Source organism: Seriola aureovittata, chromosome 6, assembly GCF_021018895.1.
Source record: "Seriola aureovittata isolate HTS-2021-v1 ecotype China chromosome 6, ASM2101889v1, whole genome shotgun sequence".
Classification (NCBI taxonomy): Eukaryota; Metazoa; Chordata; class Actinopteri; order Carangiformes; family Carangidae; genus Seriola; species Seriola aureovittata.
The window spans coordinates 19836426-19852914 of record NC_079369.1 but is presented as its reverse complement, the minus strand read 5'-3'; the positions used below and the strand labels follow the sequence as shown (position 1 = coordinate 19852914).

The 16489-nt window shown below is 40.6% G+C and overlaps 1 protein-coding gene across 8 annotated transcripts in view; it reads right to left on the bottom strand.

Annotated features, from left to right (window-relative positions):
• Positions 1-16489, bottom strand: part of sgip1a (SH3GL interacting endocytic adaptor 1a) — a 73613-nt gene that overhangs the window by 54575 nt on the left and 2549 nt on the right. For 6 of the 8 annotated variants that reach the window (XM_056377780.1, XM_056377785.1, XM_056377786.1 and 3 more), the window contains exons 2-4: positions 14241-14365; positions 8158-8305; positions 3819-3863 (exon numbers count right to left, since the gene is read on the bottom strand). In XM_056377780.1, the coding sequence (XP_056233755.1) occupies positions 3819-3863; positions 8158-8209 (97 nt within the window). In that variant the 5' untranslated portion in view covers positions 8210-8305; positions 14241-14365. Of the gene's footprint in view, positions 1-3818; positions 3864-4660; positions 4860-8157; positions 8306-14240; positions 14366-16489 lie in introns of those variants that run through there. The other 2 variants (XM_056377781.1, XM_056377787.1) reach the window with 2 other exon arrangements.

Genomic DNA, 16489 nt, shown 5'->3' with positions numbered 1-16489 from the left:
CAGCTAGTAACTAGGATTAAGAAGGCTACAGGTCTGAAGGCCTGTTAGTGGCCACCGGAGTCTGCAGTGTTCATTACAACCCACAAAATTTTTGAGTCAACAACATTCTGAAAACATACTGAAGCCTTACTGACAACAATACACTATGTTTGCTATAAGCAGAGCCTTATCAGAGCTGGAACTACGAAGCTAACTTTCTCCTGATGGTGGTGCTACAGGAAATGCCGAGGGGTCATTAAAATCAAAAGGAAAACAAAGTGTTTGAGACAGATGGATGGACAAACCAGTAAACCAACCTTACAACCAAAACTGCCATGCCAATAAAGTGTCACTTGCTTTCTTACTTACTGGACTTGGAAAGAGCAGCAACTGATGTCAGCTTATATGAGTATATAACTGATACACTGTTCTTGTTCAGTTAGAAATTGAATCTATTAAACTTCACAATCGCCTTGATGATGAGCCCCCTCCTTATAGCTCCTACCTTCAAAGTCCAACGAGATTAGGAATCCCATGCTACCCAGCACAATTACCTTGAGGAGAGATGAGTAAGTCTTTAGTCAAACAACCCCACGCAAGTGCAAGCTCTCATGAGTACAAAAAAAGCATACAGAAGATTTGTTATTTAAACTGACATGTGCCTAACAATGATGTATACACAATATCTGCCACAAAAAGTAACCCCATTTGCAGTTAACCCAGGAAATTCATAGCAAATGTTTGTGGCGAGTACTATTATGCCGATGTGTAAAAGGAGAGAAAAAACAGCTCGTAGAAATGGTTTCCTGAACGTATGATTGAGTTTTGGTTTTAGTGGAGGGAATCTGCCTGATGGTGATTGGCATGTATGATACTAGCACAACCCTGTGTCATTGAATTAAAATGAAATAATCACCCTATGTCTTCTTACCCTGAGTGTTACCCAGGGACAGCAATGCTGGCCATGGCATGGGGCTTTAAAAAGCAGAACTAACAAGGATTAGCATCCAATTTTAACACCTGACTGTAATCCTGCCCTCACACAGTCCATGCTAAGCCTATGCTAGCCATGCTAATGAAAGGGAAGCTGTTCACAGACGGTCTGTTTTTTTCTTTGTCACTGTTACCTAACAACTTGGCTCGTGACAGGAGCAGGGGATGGGGAGCAATAGATTAGCTGTATCATTTGTTACTGTTAAGGTAGAGCTGAAGAGTCCTTACTTATTGTAGGATCAATCATTTTTGTTACTTTACAATATTTGTGCAACTCTGTTTTTCTGATTGTGCATAAAAGTAAAACATAGAATTTGTATACTGTGGTGCCTTGCAAGAGCAAAAAATTACCTATTGACAGACAATGCATTTAAAAACATTAGCATTTTTTCAGATCATATTTTACCAATCAACACTGTGCAAGAGCTATTTACATTCAAGACGTATACTGCATTATAAACCATAAGCTCAAGGGAAAACACTGAATCTGTCACTTGGGGTTGATCATTAACTACCGCTTATTGTACTCTGTTATTATTGCCCTGAGAGATCCCATATTTAGAATGATCTATTGTGCATCTATGTCTGCACAGGCAGCATGAACTTATCATTGTGCATAAGGCAGTTGTGAGCTACAAAGCTCTTTCCTAACTATGACAAGGGCAGAAAGGGTGTAGCTTTATGTCTTGTGGTTATAATCTAAATGATAACCTATTGAGCACTTCGTAGTTTGTATAATGACGTGTATATGACAAACAGTGATTTTGTTACAATCGTTGTCCTTACGACCTGCTCCAGACTGTCAGGCTGACTGTACAGTAGCAGGGCATTTTAACTCACCGTTATCAGATATTCAGGAAGAGCCATTATTGTTGTTGAATCAGCCACTTCAACTGATTAAAATGTCATTCATTCAATTTAAATTTAGATCTAGTCTGACTTCACACAGCAGGCCAGTAATCACAGACCGTTATTAACACACATGGGCAGTTAACAATGGGAATGGGCATGGAAAACAAACTAAATCATGGTCTCCTACAAATAACAAATTGATCATGAGACTTTTTGACAACTGTAAAGTTCAGCAGTGCTACAGCACATTTGGTCAGTTAACAATTCCAGTTCCACTCATCCAAGAATTACAAGTTAACTTCTTAGGCAGTTTTCATTGTGCATATGAGCTGTAAACTCCCTCTTTTGTTCAGTGCTTTTCCATTTTACCCTTTGATCAAACCAAATTTCCCTTTCTCTTAAACAATAAAGTTTGAATTACTGGATTAGTCTTTTTGATTATTTTCATGACATTTCATGATATTTTTAATACCACTTCTGTTAAACCTAGACATGTTGGCTAAGCACACATAACAGCATCCTCCATTGCATCTCTACAGAAACATCCACCACACTTAAAGCTTGCAGGTTCAGCATTCTAAATGAGAGAAAAAACAATGGATTAAACACAGCTGAAAATTACTGGAAAATACCAGCTGTCTTAAGCTGTCACTTCAAAATCGATGTATGGCCTCAGTCCACCCAACTCCATTCCTAATTTTAAATGAACCGGTCACTGTTAAACAGCTTTATTTATTCTCTGGTGTGAAAGCACTGAGAAACCACAACACGTGAAGAGGCAGCAAAAACATCATTCATGTCCAAAGACTGATAGACAAACACAGACACGCAAACACAACCAGACAACCAGCTAATGAGATTCCTCCTCAGTGGAGGACACATTGGCATTGAGTTAATTTACTAAATGCACCAGAATAAACAGGCTTCAATGACAACATCATCCAGCTTTTTTAGAACATGAACAAAAATAACCATTTACAAGAAATGTACTTAGCTGCATTTTTTAAAAACCTATTTTTAATTATTTCCACTACTTCAAAATGCCTGAGTCGCTGAGAATGAAAGCTTACATAATTCAAGGTTGATTAAAAAAAGTCAACATGTGGTTGCTCTTGGTGCATAACAACATCATTGGTAGTTAAATATAACATGCCTGAACAGTATGAAAGGTAAGAAATAAGAGATACATTGTAAAACGGATGGATAGATGGAGGTTTGTGCATGACAGCTGCAGAGCTGTAGGGATTCATCCCTCCATCACTGGCCTTCCCCTTGATGATGTCATCAATTAAAGGGACATAATACTAAAACGATCATCAATTCTATTTTTCCTGTCTACAATCAACCCAACAGAGATGGATCAGTCCAACCATGGGTGGGTACAAAAGTACACATGAACCCACCCGCACAGACATACAATCCACACCCGAGTGCCGGGTAAAACAGCAACGCAGTGTGAACAGATACACAGCGGAGTCATACAGCTCATACAGCACTGAAAGCATGTATGTGTCTGTGAATTCATTTCAGAGTACACCATACAAAGAGAATTTATACAAGTGAGCCAGCTGGGCACATAAGCCCTCCTGCACAATAAATCCAAATAATCCTATACGATGGGAAGCGGGAGAAGGGGTGTGTGTGTGTGTGTGAGTGTGTGTGTGTGTGTGTGTATGTATGTGGGGTGGGGGGGTTCTCAGACATATGCACACACACTCACAAAAGATACACACGGTTCAATTAGCCTGGCCATTGTGCCTCTGTGGATAGACATTCAGTGGCTGTGCCCTTTCCCTAAGCATAACATGCAAGTCACCGGAATGTATGTACTCAAAATAGCAGGGCAGCTTATGACATTTGAACCTCGCAAACACACACACACTCATACACGCTTTCCAGCAGATGAACCAACGTAGGACAAGGACAGAAAGGAGGATAATCCTGAACTGAAACAGAAAAGGGAAGAACATAATAATAAAAAATATTCATTTTACCTTCCATCATGGTTGCAGATTTGCATTCCTCTATCTCCAAGGAGCCTGAAATGAAAATAGGAGGTATGGGGAGATGGAGATAGAGAAGAAGCCCCCGGTTACCAGAGAGATACAGTAGAATTGATGGGCAGCAGAGCAGCCGTGTGCGTGTGGCTAACGCCCTGGCTAACTGTGAGCCTCCGTCACCCCCAGACGTCGCCTGTCAACTAGCCCAGGAGGGAGAGATGCAGAGAGAGATAGAAAGAGAGAGAGGACAGAGAGGAGGGGTAGGGGCCTGGCCGGGCTAGCTGCCGATCAGACCTGGGGCTTAAGCCATGGATGCTGCTGCTGCTACTGCTGCTGCTGCTGCTACTGCGGCTCTAACCTACACATTCAGCCGAGGATGCTGAGAGGTGGGGGAAAAGCTAACTGGAGGAAAAAAAATAAATAAAAGAGGCAGGGTAGAGAGAGGGAGGGAGGCGGAGAGACTGAGAGGGAGGGAGGGGTGTGGGTGGGTGTGTGTATGTGTGTGTTTGGGAAGGGGGGTGGGAGTGTAGAGGAGGGGCGGAGGTAGTTTGCTGAGGTCACAGATGGCCTCGGCCAATCCCTGCAGGTCTTTGTAGAGTCACATGGCTTACAGCTTGAATCTCCTGACACTATGGCTCAAGAGAACTCTACATTAGTAACCTCACTTGCGCAACAAATAACTGTGTGTACAGACTAGATACACACACAAACATGTTAACATATACAAATAGAGAAGAAGCAAACAGACACGTACAGAGTAAATACAGAGGATACGTAAAAACAACTGATACACACACACACATACATACAAACATGCACCCCTCCCCTTCCCCTACCTTATGTCAGTGCAGTGTGCTGAGCCTGCCCAGCGGTGAATAGCATTAATTATATGCTGGTGGAGAGAATAACGTGCAGGTGTGAGCCAAGTGGCAAACCATGTTGACGACCCTCACACACAGACTCTATATTAACACGCCACTGCACAAAATATTTTAGCCTGCACCCTCCTGCACAGTGACTATTCCTGTAGTAGCTGCTTGTGTGTGCCTGCGTCTGTGTCCCCGCCCTCCTTGAAATATCAGTGTGTTTTCACTCTGCCCTCTCTTTCTCTCCTCCTCTCCCTGTTCCCTCCCACCTTCCCCTCTCTCTCCCAGCCTGTTTCACTCCGCTGTCTTTTCTCTGTCTCTGTGCTTTCCCACTGCACCGGGACCAGGATCGATCAGTGTGACGTCATGGCAACGCAGACTAAAGCTGCAACCAACTAGCAGTAAGCGCCAATGACAGACCAGCCCACCGGAGAGGGGTGTGCGCTTGTGTTTGTGTACATGTGTGTGCGATATTAATTTTCTATGAGACGGTGGAGACAAGAGAGAGCGAGGGAGAGAGAGGGAGAAAGAAAGAGAAAAAGAGAGGGAGAGAGGAAGTGAATGTTTATGTGGAAAAACCTCAGAGCAGAGGAGACTTACAAATAGGCAAACCTACCAAAAAAACAATAAACAAATGAAGGACTGGAGTGACACCGAAAAAAATACTAATCTGGGAATGGACCAGGAATTAGTGCTAGGATAATTGTTTTATTGTTTTTTGTAGTGGTAGTAATTATAGTAATATTCTGCATTGTGTATGAGTATTATGTATATTAAGTATGTAGCTCACATAGTAAGCCATGAGGTATATGACAAAGACATATTACTTCACATCTTTCAGTTGATTAATTTACATTTAATTTAAATAATAAATATCCCCTTTCTGTATACATCAGAAATATAAGTTTCCTAATAATAAAACCCAATGTTTTTATTCTGTTTTGGAGGGCTAAACATTCAGAAAGACAAATGAATATATAAAAGAAGCATTAACTAAAAAAGAAAAAGGAAAGCAACAAAGTTAAATGTCTATAGTTTAAATTAAAAAAAAAAAGGAATAAAACACAACCAGATTACGAATGATGCACAATTTGTTCATACATTACATATTATATTACTCACAGAGACTGATAAAAACTTGGAGAAATCAATGGGTAAACATACTGTGAGAACTAAACTTCAGGTACTGATTCATAATGATTTCTTAAAAGATATCACTTTGTGCATTTTTCTCTCCTGTAAAGAGTGCATTTCGTTTCATGTTTTCAGATAGTGGATGCCTTACAACTCATCAGTCATGGCTGTGACTGTTCAGATTAAAGATTTCACAAGCATCACAATAAGTAGAGTTCGTAAGCATAAACAAATTATTTTGTTTTAGCTGCAGGCAGAGCATATGGGCATTCACTAAGATGACTGTATACACATATACATATACAGACGTATTTTGTATATACTGCATGTGTGCGGGTCATCTAATAGTCTGTGGCAATCTAGTTGTCTTAAGTCATGCTTTAACCAGACCCATGTGCCTCTTCATGCTGTTTGAATCCTCCTCAGTCATGCTTTCTTATACTAATTTCCCACTTTTTTCAACTGTTTTCCCTGTTATTTATGTCAAGCTGCCTCCATGTGGCTCATTCTATCACTTGCCTCCTCCCTCCTTTCATCCCTCTGTCTTTCCTTGCCCGGCTCCTCTTGTCTTAACACCCAGCAGATGCTCCCAAGGAGGGGGTCTCCACCCTCAAATCCTGCCCCTTGCTTTAACCCCCTTCCCCCTTGTTCTTCCTTCACCCCCACACTGCTTAGTGACTTTTTTGTCCTCTCCCCTTTTTGGAATTTTTCAGCTTCCTCTTATCGTTTCTGTGCTCTCTACATTTCTAGTTCCCACTATCTCTCTCGCTCTCCCATTTTCTTCTATATTATTCCTTGTCTCACTCCTGCTCACTTCCCTTGGCTGCGAGACAACCAGCACCTTCTCCTGCACTGCCATCTAGTGTTCACTGAGTATCATGAGATATTTACCATTGTGCTGTTGAGCCTCACTGCTGAGGAGGTAAAAACATTGTGGATACTTGCTTATACATTTTAGTGTAATACCTTCAAAATATTGGATTGGACAAGCCTGTGGCATCTAGGCTAATTTTTGGCCATTTACAAATATAGTTGTATGTATAGTGATCATCCAGCTGACTAAATCTGCCTTGTGAGTGTAGAATAAGGGTGGAGGAGGGGAGAAGGATTTGCTAAATAAAGCCTAATGCCCTATAAGCTCTGTTTTGGAGCTGCAGGAGTAAAGTAGCCTGAATTAAGACATGCACTTGTGTCATTTAATATGGAGAGGAAGAGGTAATCACACCTACTGCAACTGTAGATAAGGATGCATTTTCAGCATGACATACAAAATAAAAGGTGTAATTTACCATCATCTTGATGAGCAGTTTTGCCAATTGTTTTCCCCCCAACTACAAAACTGTACACCTTCTATTCATATGCATTCTAATATTGTCCAAACTGCAAAAGTCCATACATAACATGTTTTAAAAATACTGCACCTTCTTTGATATAATTTTGTAGCTGTGTACTCTTTTTATGTGAAAGCAAGTTTAAAGAGAAAACAGAACATCATGCATCATGAAAGTCATGACACCACTTAAATTTGACATGATTTTGATTTTCCTTTAAATAATATCAAAAATGAAAATGATGTAATAACAATAAATCAACAAAGCGACCTAAGCTAAGTTGGAAAGGCCAACTGATTTAACATGTGATCTCACTGGCATACTACTTGTTGATTTTGAATATTCAGCTCTGGTATCAATTCTATTTCTGTAGTCTGAGGGATATGGAGACAAATGAAAAAAAAAACTAAAACTGTGCATGGATAGTAGAGGAGATCTAGAAAGGGTAGACAGAGTGTGCAACTTTAGCGAAGCGAATGATGTGTGTATGAATGACATGGAAATAAATGAATCTTCTTCTCTTTTTCTCTCTAGCGTTCTAGCTTATCCACCCTCCCTTACTATCTCTGTCTGCCCTTCTCTTTTTTTCTCTCTAAATGACAGTGCCACAGTGTTTCCGGATGTGCCTTCTGAGAGGACACACTGCACAGTAAGGATGCAAACACACAGTGTACATACAAATGCACATAAGCACGCAAAAACACCCATATCCTCATGTCATGGCGAAAACATGTAAGTAGGGTCAAGAAAAAAAGATGAATGGCTACGCACAGCCTCAAGCTTGCATCATTACTACAACAGTAAAAGTCCATACACTTACATGAGACACACAAACATTTCACCAGAGATCAGATAATCTGGTATACCCTGAGGATATAAAAACAACCAAAAAAAAAAAAGAAAATGAAAAATGACCAATGTTCCTTCTTTTAAGGGGGGGTTGACGATCCAAATCTCACTGCTGAGGAGGTGAAGCATTGATGTAAAGGAAAGGTGTTTTACCTACTGTACCTGCAATGATGCGAAACCAGCCGGTGCACAGTTCCTCAGCCATTTACAGCTCTCTCCATGGAACCCCCCCCCCAGCTCTCACTGCGACCAGACAGACGATGAGAAGGGAGAAGAGTGAGCGGAAGACAAAGATGGTCCGCTGGAAAAGAGAAGGAGACTGCTCAGAGGACATGCACGTACACTGATGCAGATACCAGCGCATAAATTAACAACTGCAACTGCACAGGCAAATCCACACACACAACTTCTGGAGAATGATAATGTGGCACAGTGAGCTGTAAGTCCAGACGTGTCAGGCAGTGAAGGTCAATATGTCCTTTCTGCACTTCAGGCAGACACACACCTAAGCACATTTTGAATGGTTTTACCTAATCATGCACAAATCCTGCAGTACTGACAGAAGACAAATGACTGTAGGCTGTACATATGCACACTTTTGTTATGTTACGTCAAAAATCCCAAAGTTTTCAATAGTCTGAAAGGGTCGTTAGATGATGGATCAGGATAGACAACGCTGCACTGTATACCTGTGTATTACATTACTGGTTTTATAGAATTGTTGCCAATTTCACAGAGGCCAACACAATCATAACCTACTAAAGGTATAAAACCTTCACAAGTTCAACTTCTTCCATTTTTTGTACCTGATGAAGACAAAATAGTTTTGTGATGTTGGTCTGTTTATTCTATTAAAGGCTGCAAATTAAATCCAGGGAAGTACATTGATAATAATACAGACCAGACACAGCCAAATATGAAATTTGGGTGAGTTTGATAAATAATTAGTTGATTTACTTCCCAACAAGAACCTAAAAAGGACACAGGCTCTTGGCGCCACCTGCTGTTTACTTAAACACATTGCGTTTCCCTGCCATACTCTGGGCCTCACCAGCCCCTCCATCTCTGATCCACTTCTACAGCTGCTTTAAATTTCCTTTTTCAAGAACAGTACACACACAGTAAAACATATAGTTTGTCACAGGTATCAGCAGTATCACAAAGACAAACACATTCATTAAACACAGTGAAAAATCCAGATCCAGGTAGAAACCATGGTTTATTTTTGAGTATCCAGATGCATACACCACTGTTTTACAACAATACCAATCCCAGTGTTACCTATGACAGCCCCTTGGGGTACAGGTTGAGTTAAATAATTTAGTGCTAAACTATGAGCTTGATACCTGCAGCAACAACGAATTTTCATTTCATTGTCACATTCAAGCACAGTGCTACACGTTCCCCAGTCCTTATCTCAGTAAAACACTCTCCTGAGAGCAGAGCAGTCTCCTCAGCATTTAGACAGACAGCACTTACTATTCAGAAGCAGACTATGGGCTAGGATGCTCTTATTTCTGGCACATTTCATATACCTCCCAGATGGCAGAAGCGTATGTAAAGTGAACCTGTTTATTTCAAAGCAGAAAATGCAAAAGCAAAAGCAACTCTTGTTCTCTACCCCCACCACATCTACCTTCCTTCTTCCCTCTTTCTCACTCGCTACTTTCTTTAATTTACCCTCCATCCGTACAACCACCCACATGTACCCTCCACCTCCCTCTCTCTGACCTACTTTCTTTCCACCTTTGTTCATGCCTTTCACCTGTGGGGTGCAGTATTGCACTAATCTGGCTATTTTTCAGTGACATCTCTCTACATTTGTTTGCAGGTCTAAACTGATTTTACCACCAGCTAAAGCCACAAAACAAATTCAAATGGGTCATCACTCTGTGACTGTATGAATACAGGTTAGAAGGGAAAACTTCATTTAGCAGCTGCAGATGGTAACTGATGTTATCATCTGGCAAGTGAAGAACCACTGGGAGACAGGGATGAGGTATTGTGATACCACTTCAGGTCCCTGAATTGCTGATCATTTATCAAAGGTGTTCTAGTTCCATCCACAATATCCTAATAAAACAAAAATAGCAATGTAGCACAAATCAGGCTCTTCCCTTTGCACCAGCAAATGTTAGTGCTACACTCAAAAAATAAATCTGTAGCAATTGTGATACCCGATTAATAACTTTGCTGATTTGCTGTTTATCTCTGTTTCATATCATGTACAATTCTGTAACTGACGGTAAAACAAATTGTACAATCTGATACATCAAGCTGGGTTCCAGGAACACAGGGTGGGCATTTATATTTCCAGACTAAAGAATTTATCATTAGAATAATTCAAAGATTAGTCATTTTACCCTTATGCGGGTCATCAGTTAATGGCTCAGGCAGACAGGCTGGCTGCAGGCCTCAACAGGACAATGTAAACAAAAGAGCAAGTGATGCCGCATAGTATGCCTGGATGCAAAGCTTGAGTCGACTCTTTAACTTCAAAAAGCACTGAAATTTGTATTAAAAAGAAAAAAAAAACTGGAACCAATCCAATGAGATACCATCACTTGCCACATTTAATGAGGTGGGCAGGATGATGACCCTAATTCCATGCTACACGAGTGGGGAAAGCCCAGTGGCAGATTACCATCTAGTGATATGATATTATGCAAGCCAACAGAAAGCAAGAAGGGCGACTTTTCTCCTACTATCAAATCATCAGGATCATTCCTAGCTAGCCAACGGTGACATACTGGCTAATACTAATATGTATTTATTCACGCTCTTTTTTTTATGTTTTGTCACTTTTCACCACTCCCAGCCTAATAAAGCATAATTAATGGTATAGTGGCATAATAAAAATGGTCTCACCTGAACAGTTTATTAATTTTAATTCATGATGAATCAACATTATGTCCCATCTGAACTTAGGATATCAAAATGAATGTATTTTGATTAGACTATTAGATTTCAAGAGCATTATTTTTTTGGTTTGCATTGAATCCATATTCTTTCCTTTGTCAACTAAATGTAGGCTTACGTGTGGCACCCTCATGACTTTTTACCTCTGTGGAGTATTCTTCCCCAAGCATGAGGCATGCCAACACTGAGATGAACTTTTATAGATATGATGCCTCTCAAACGTCATCTCTATACTGGAACTTCCCTGGGCTCATGTTGCAACTGTCACGTCTCAGGTCCCAAGGCCTTGGACCATTTCCTGCACGCTGCCGAAATCAACATCCCTGCAAACCTCCACTCCACTTCATCTATCCCCACCCCCAAAGTGCCCTGATGAGGGATGATGATTAGGCAGCAGTCATTAAATGTTCGCAGACAAACACCCACCCACAGATTAGGCTGCAGTGAGTGCAGTCAAACCAAAACAACATTCCACTCAGCAGCAGGGGAAAGCATGCAGGGTGATAAGGCGTGGCGGTGGCAGGGTGCCATGTCGGGTGCCTACGTGCCATCCAGCCAGTCATGATGCTCTCTGTCCGTTAGTACTGCCAGGTAAACACACAGTGCTTTGGCCATTACCTCACTTGCTGCACTGCCCAAGAGGCCACACAAACACAGAAACACATATACAATAGATAAAGCAGCAATGTTTTCTGTTTAATTAGCACAGACTTCCTAAGTACTTGATGACACCGAAGAGGCTGACTGCCAACTCATAGGTGGATTTGGCTTGTTTAGTCTGATGCTACTGGGGGTATTCTTTTGATTTCCGCTTTACGATATGTCCTCATAGCAAGATATGGGAGTTAGCTTGGAAGGAAAAGTGTCTAGAACAAACAGTACAGCTGTGTTTTATTTCAGGAGTCATGTGAGGGGGTCAATCTGTCAGTATTTAATTAATTTGCTAGTTAGGAAGTGTTGTAGGTAACACAGTTAGTCAGACATAGTACCAGCCACCCAAAGGCACAGTTAAAAGTGGTCAATTCAGTACAAAATGAAATTAAACTTAAATTAAAAACTAAAATTTGAAACACTTGAAATTATAGTCCTGTTTGACTACATTTCCCACCGACTCCCTGCCCTGTAGTAAGTTGAATGGCACATGTTGTCAGCCTGATATATTCTCTGACTATTCTCTGGCCTATTCTCAGTCTGGAGTCAGACCCCTGTTACAAGCCCCCTCTGAAACCCCAGTTCTCCCCTCCAGCCTCAGAATAGTGAATGGAAAAGATGAGCTCATCCCTCTGATACTGCGCTGGTCTGGTCTGTGGTCTCCCTAATGGTCTCCAGGATGTCAACACCAGTCCAATATGTCCCTCTTACTCACACCAATTACCATTTCCACGCAGGGCCCAAGCCTAAATAAACAAAGCCCAAACTTGCTATACAATCAGCTTATATCTATAAACAGTGGAGCAGTTTAAATTAGGCCACTCCCAAGAGTACCGGTCTTTGCTTGGACAGCCAGGCTGAGATGACAGAATGGAGCCAGATGAACTCACTGCAGGGAGTTTCAAAGGAGTATTTTAAAGACAACAGGAATTGCACAGGCATGAGTTCTATACAGCCTAATAGCATCTTTGCATACCGTAATTAAGACAGAAAATTGTTTGACTAGATTTTTAACTCGATATTAATATGATATGGGAGATTTGGGTCTGTTTAACTGGTAAATGACCCCTGTAGAGAAGACATTCAGCCAAGTGACTCCTCTGACTAAAGCTAAGGTTTGGAACAGTAAATCACACAAAGTTGTGTCAGACAACTCACACAGGAAAAACCCCAAAAGCCCACTGCTGAATTAGATTTGAAAGAAGAAAGAACTTGCCTACGCTTGCTTACTGGCTCACTCTAGTTTGGCTGGACACCCACGAGAATATAACAAATATGGGTTATATGTGTGTGAGTGTCTGCTGTGACGTGCTGGTAGGAGCCCAGATAGGACTCCTAATGACGCATTTAATACTGGACCAATAATTACTAGGGCATCTTAAAATAGGAGTGCAGATCTTTAAGATATTCTGTATCTGACAGCTCTTCAGAGTAGCAAGAACCTGCCTCTCGACATTCTATAGTAGTTTGTGAGGCAGACTCAAAGTTGTGATGCGTGAACTATACTGGACGTCATGATCATAGTGGTATTGCTGTTCTCACAATTTTTTTACAGGTGTTTTGACTCACTCTGGACCATGAACCCAAGTAGGACTAAAGCACAACCCACAGCTTCCCCACAGCTTCTTGAGTCAGAGGGGGAAAAGAAAGCGGATCACTAACACAGTGGGAATCTTCTATTACGTTGTAAAATATGTGCAAGTGTGGTTTTGCGTGTGTGTGTGATGGGAGGGAGTGGATGGCTAATCCTGGCAGTAGACAGCATTCTTTTAGCTCCATTTGCACTGTTACACATTAGATGGATAAGAGTGAGCGCGTCACAAAGGCTGAGCTGAATTCATCAGTCACTGTTGGGGGCCATGTGAGATCATGTGATTAGCCCTAAAATATTAGATGGTTTTGAGATGGCATGCCACTGTAACAATTGATACCTGTGAGTTATTGCCATTCAGGGCCATAACAAATAATTATTTTTTATATTTTTGTTCTTTTTATTCAATTGATGAACAGAAAAAAAAAAAAGGAAAACATTTTCAAAACATCAAAAAGTCTTTGTGCAGTGCCGTCTTAGATTGCATTGTGCCATTCTGGTCTGTGTTATGTCGAGGTGTACTAAGAGGTGTCCTGTGGGCCCACTTGGGAGTGTGTGTATGTAGGGCACTCCCACACACACACACTCATACACACACAAATACACAATATTGGAGATGACACATCAAAGGCCTTTCTACCATGCTGGAGCTGAATCCTCTTTACCAGAATGCAGCAGATAATATTCACATCCACATCAAAACACACACACACTCCTATATATAAAAAATGCACACAATTCTCTATGCATGTACATACAAACAAAAGCACTACCATCCAGAGGGCACAGTATGCCTTGATCTTTCTTACTCATCGCTGACTTGTACCACACCAGCTCATGAGTGTCAAATAATAAAGCATTTGTTGTCCTCTTTTCCTCACAGAAAGCCTCTGCTCACCCACACACACACAGCTCACCCAAATCCCTCACACACACTTCCGATAAACTCTCTGCTTCAAATGGGCAGCCTCCGTGATGCTCACAGGATGCACAACTGAACTGTAAATCCCCTTTAATGCAACATTAAAAATTGGTAAAACATCAATCAATCAATCATTTCTTAAACCAAACATACCTAAGTATGAAAAGTCAAATCCTGATATCAGCCGATTAAGGAAGTTGTAATGCCAAGATGTTCTTCCTTCTTGCTTCAGCTTTTTTTTAGCCAGTTACTTTTTCATTGGACAGTCCATTTGGGCTCTGAAACAGAAAAAAATCATTATCAGACCAAACAGCTAAATATATATATATCATCTGAGGTTTAGCCATATAGGTCTTAGAAATTTGTAAAATCACATCAGGAACTATATGACTGTACAAGATGAAAAAACACTGCTTTTAAACACCGCCTGACTGACCACATAACTGGCAGACTGGCTACTTAAGCACGGTGACTTATAGTTTTTACAATACTCCTAATGCCTGATACTTAAAACAACTTAAGAAATAGACAGAAAAGTTCTAACACAACTGATGGGTTGGTTTGCCATATGGTTGGTGTTTTCCCGAGCAAGCAGACAGGCTTGAATGTCTCATACTCTAAGGAAATACTTTGCTCCTCCGAACTTGCACATAAGGCTTCCCCCATGAACAATCTATGGCAAACACATCATGAATGACTCACTCCTTCTCCAAAAACAACAACACTTTCTGTATTTAACCATTCAAGTTGGCTAAGGATACATTCTTACTTCTATATTAAGCTCTATTTGCTTTAACATTCAAGGGAGATCCAGGGCACAAGGAGATAATAAATAAAAACCTACCACCCTCTCATGGATAAACGTTGATTTTGTTGACATGTGTGTTGCTCATTTACTTTATCTGCACACATCTTACCTTGGTAAAATGTTCACCTATTTAACTTTTAATAAAATTATTTTAGTTTTGCATCTTAATTTATTTTTGATGAGCTACCTGGAAAAGCAGACTCCCTAAGATTAACCAAAATATCACATTCTGTTAAGTCTTTTTTATTTAAACCATTGTGACTTCAGCAGGTCTTAACAGGTCTGTACTGGCTGCATGTCTCAGACAGCTGAAGCCGCTTCACAATATTCATAAATATAAATATTCAATACCATAAAAACTTAAGCTATATGTGGAATACTTATTTTATATTGCATTAAACATTTTCTTGGGACCTAAGGCTCTTTTAATTTATTTGTTTTTAATAGTTTTCCCCCAAAGCGTTCACTGCGCTGCTGGGGGATATAGGGACACAATACTGTCTTCATGTGCGGGGCCCAGAATCCATTGCCTGATAATGCTGCATTTGAGGGTTTTCACAGCTCAACACAGGGAACAAAGATCAGAAATTTTCCCAGGCCGAATTCCCAGGCAAAGTCCAACCAAAACTGAAACCTCATTTCTCACTCACCACTCTCAAGCTCGGCAATCCCTTCTCTCCCCCACAGCTTTTCCCACATATAACTAACCCATACTTGAACTCACTCGACTATAACTCACACTTGCAGTAGGCCACTGGGATATTAGAGCTGTCCCAACAAGCCCAGAGGTACATCTAATAAATGCACTGAGTATTTATTTAAAGACACCTGGTAAATATCTTCTGTCAAGTGTTAATTTGTAGTGACATTTTTTACAATAAAGTATCTATCTATCTATCTATCTATCTATCTATCTATCTATCTATCTATCTATCTATCTATCTATCTATCTATCTATCAATCTATCTATCTATCTATCTATCTATCTATCTATCAAACTAAATATGAAGCATAGTCAAATCTTCTCCAAGAGTATCTGACTTAATAATTGTTACCAACACATGTTTGAACACACGTGCTGAAAATGACTGCAATAATCAGACTGTGGCTGGATGGAAGTACTGGAATGGGAGCCAGACTCAGAACTCAGGTGTAGCTCCATGTGAATTGTTACATGCAACAAAAGCTGTTCAATTTAACAAACAAAATGAAAGACTATGCACCAAAATATTGCGCACACAAATATCATCATGTGCTGATGGCGTAGAGTCTAGCCTCTGATATTTTGATTCAACCCACCTTAGACATCAATGCCACAGCTGTTACGAAACACTATCAGTGTAAGTAATCAAACAGAAGAAATATAAAATAAATTTATGTTTTGTTTGTGCCAAGCCTCATGATGAAATCAGCTTGGCCAATCAACCTGAATGAATCGACTGGAGTACGCTGACGTGAAACATAATTACTAAGCCATTTCAAATGACAAAAGCAAATCACACGTGTACCATCCTCCTCTCTCTACTCCCCACTCAAGCACTTGCTCTCACATGTTGGATTATAACACTCTGTAATAAACTTTAACTGTCTGCTA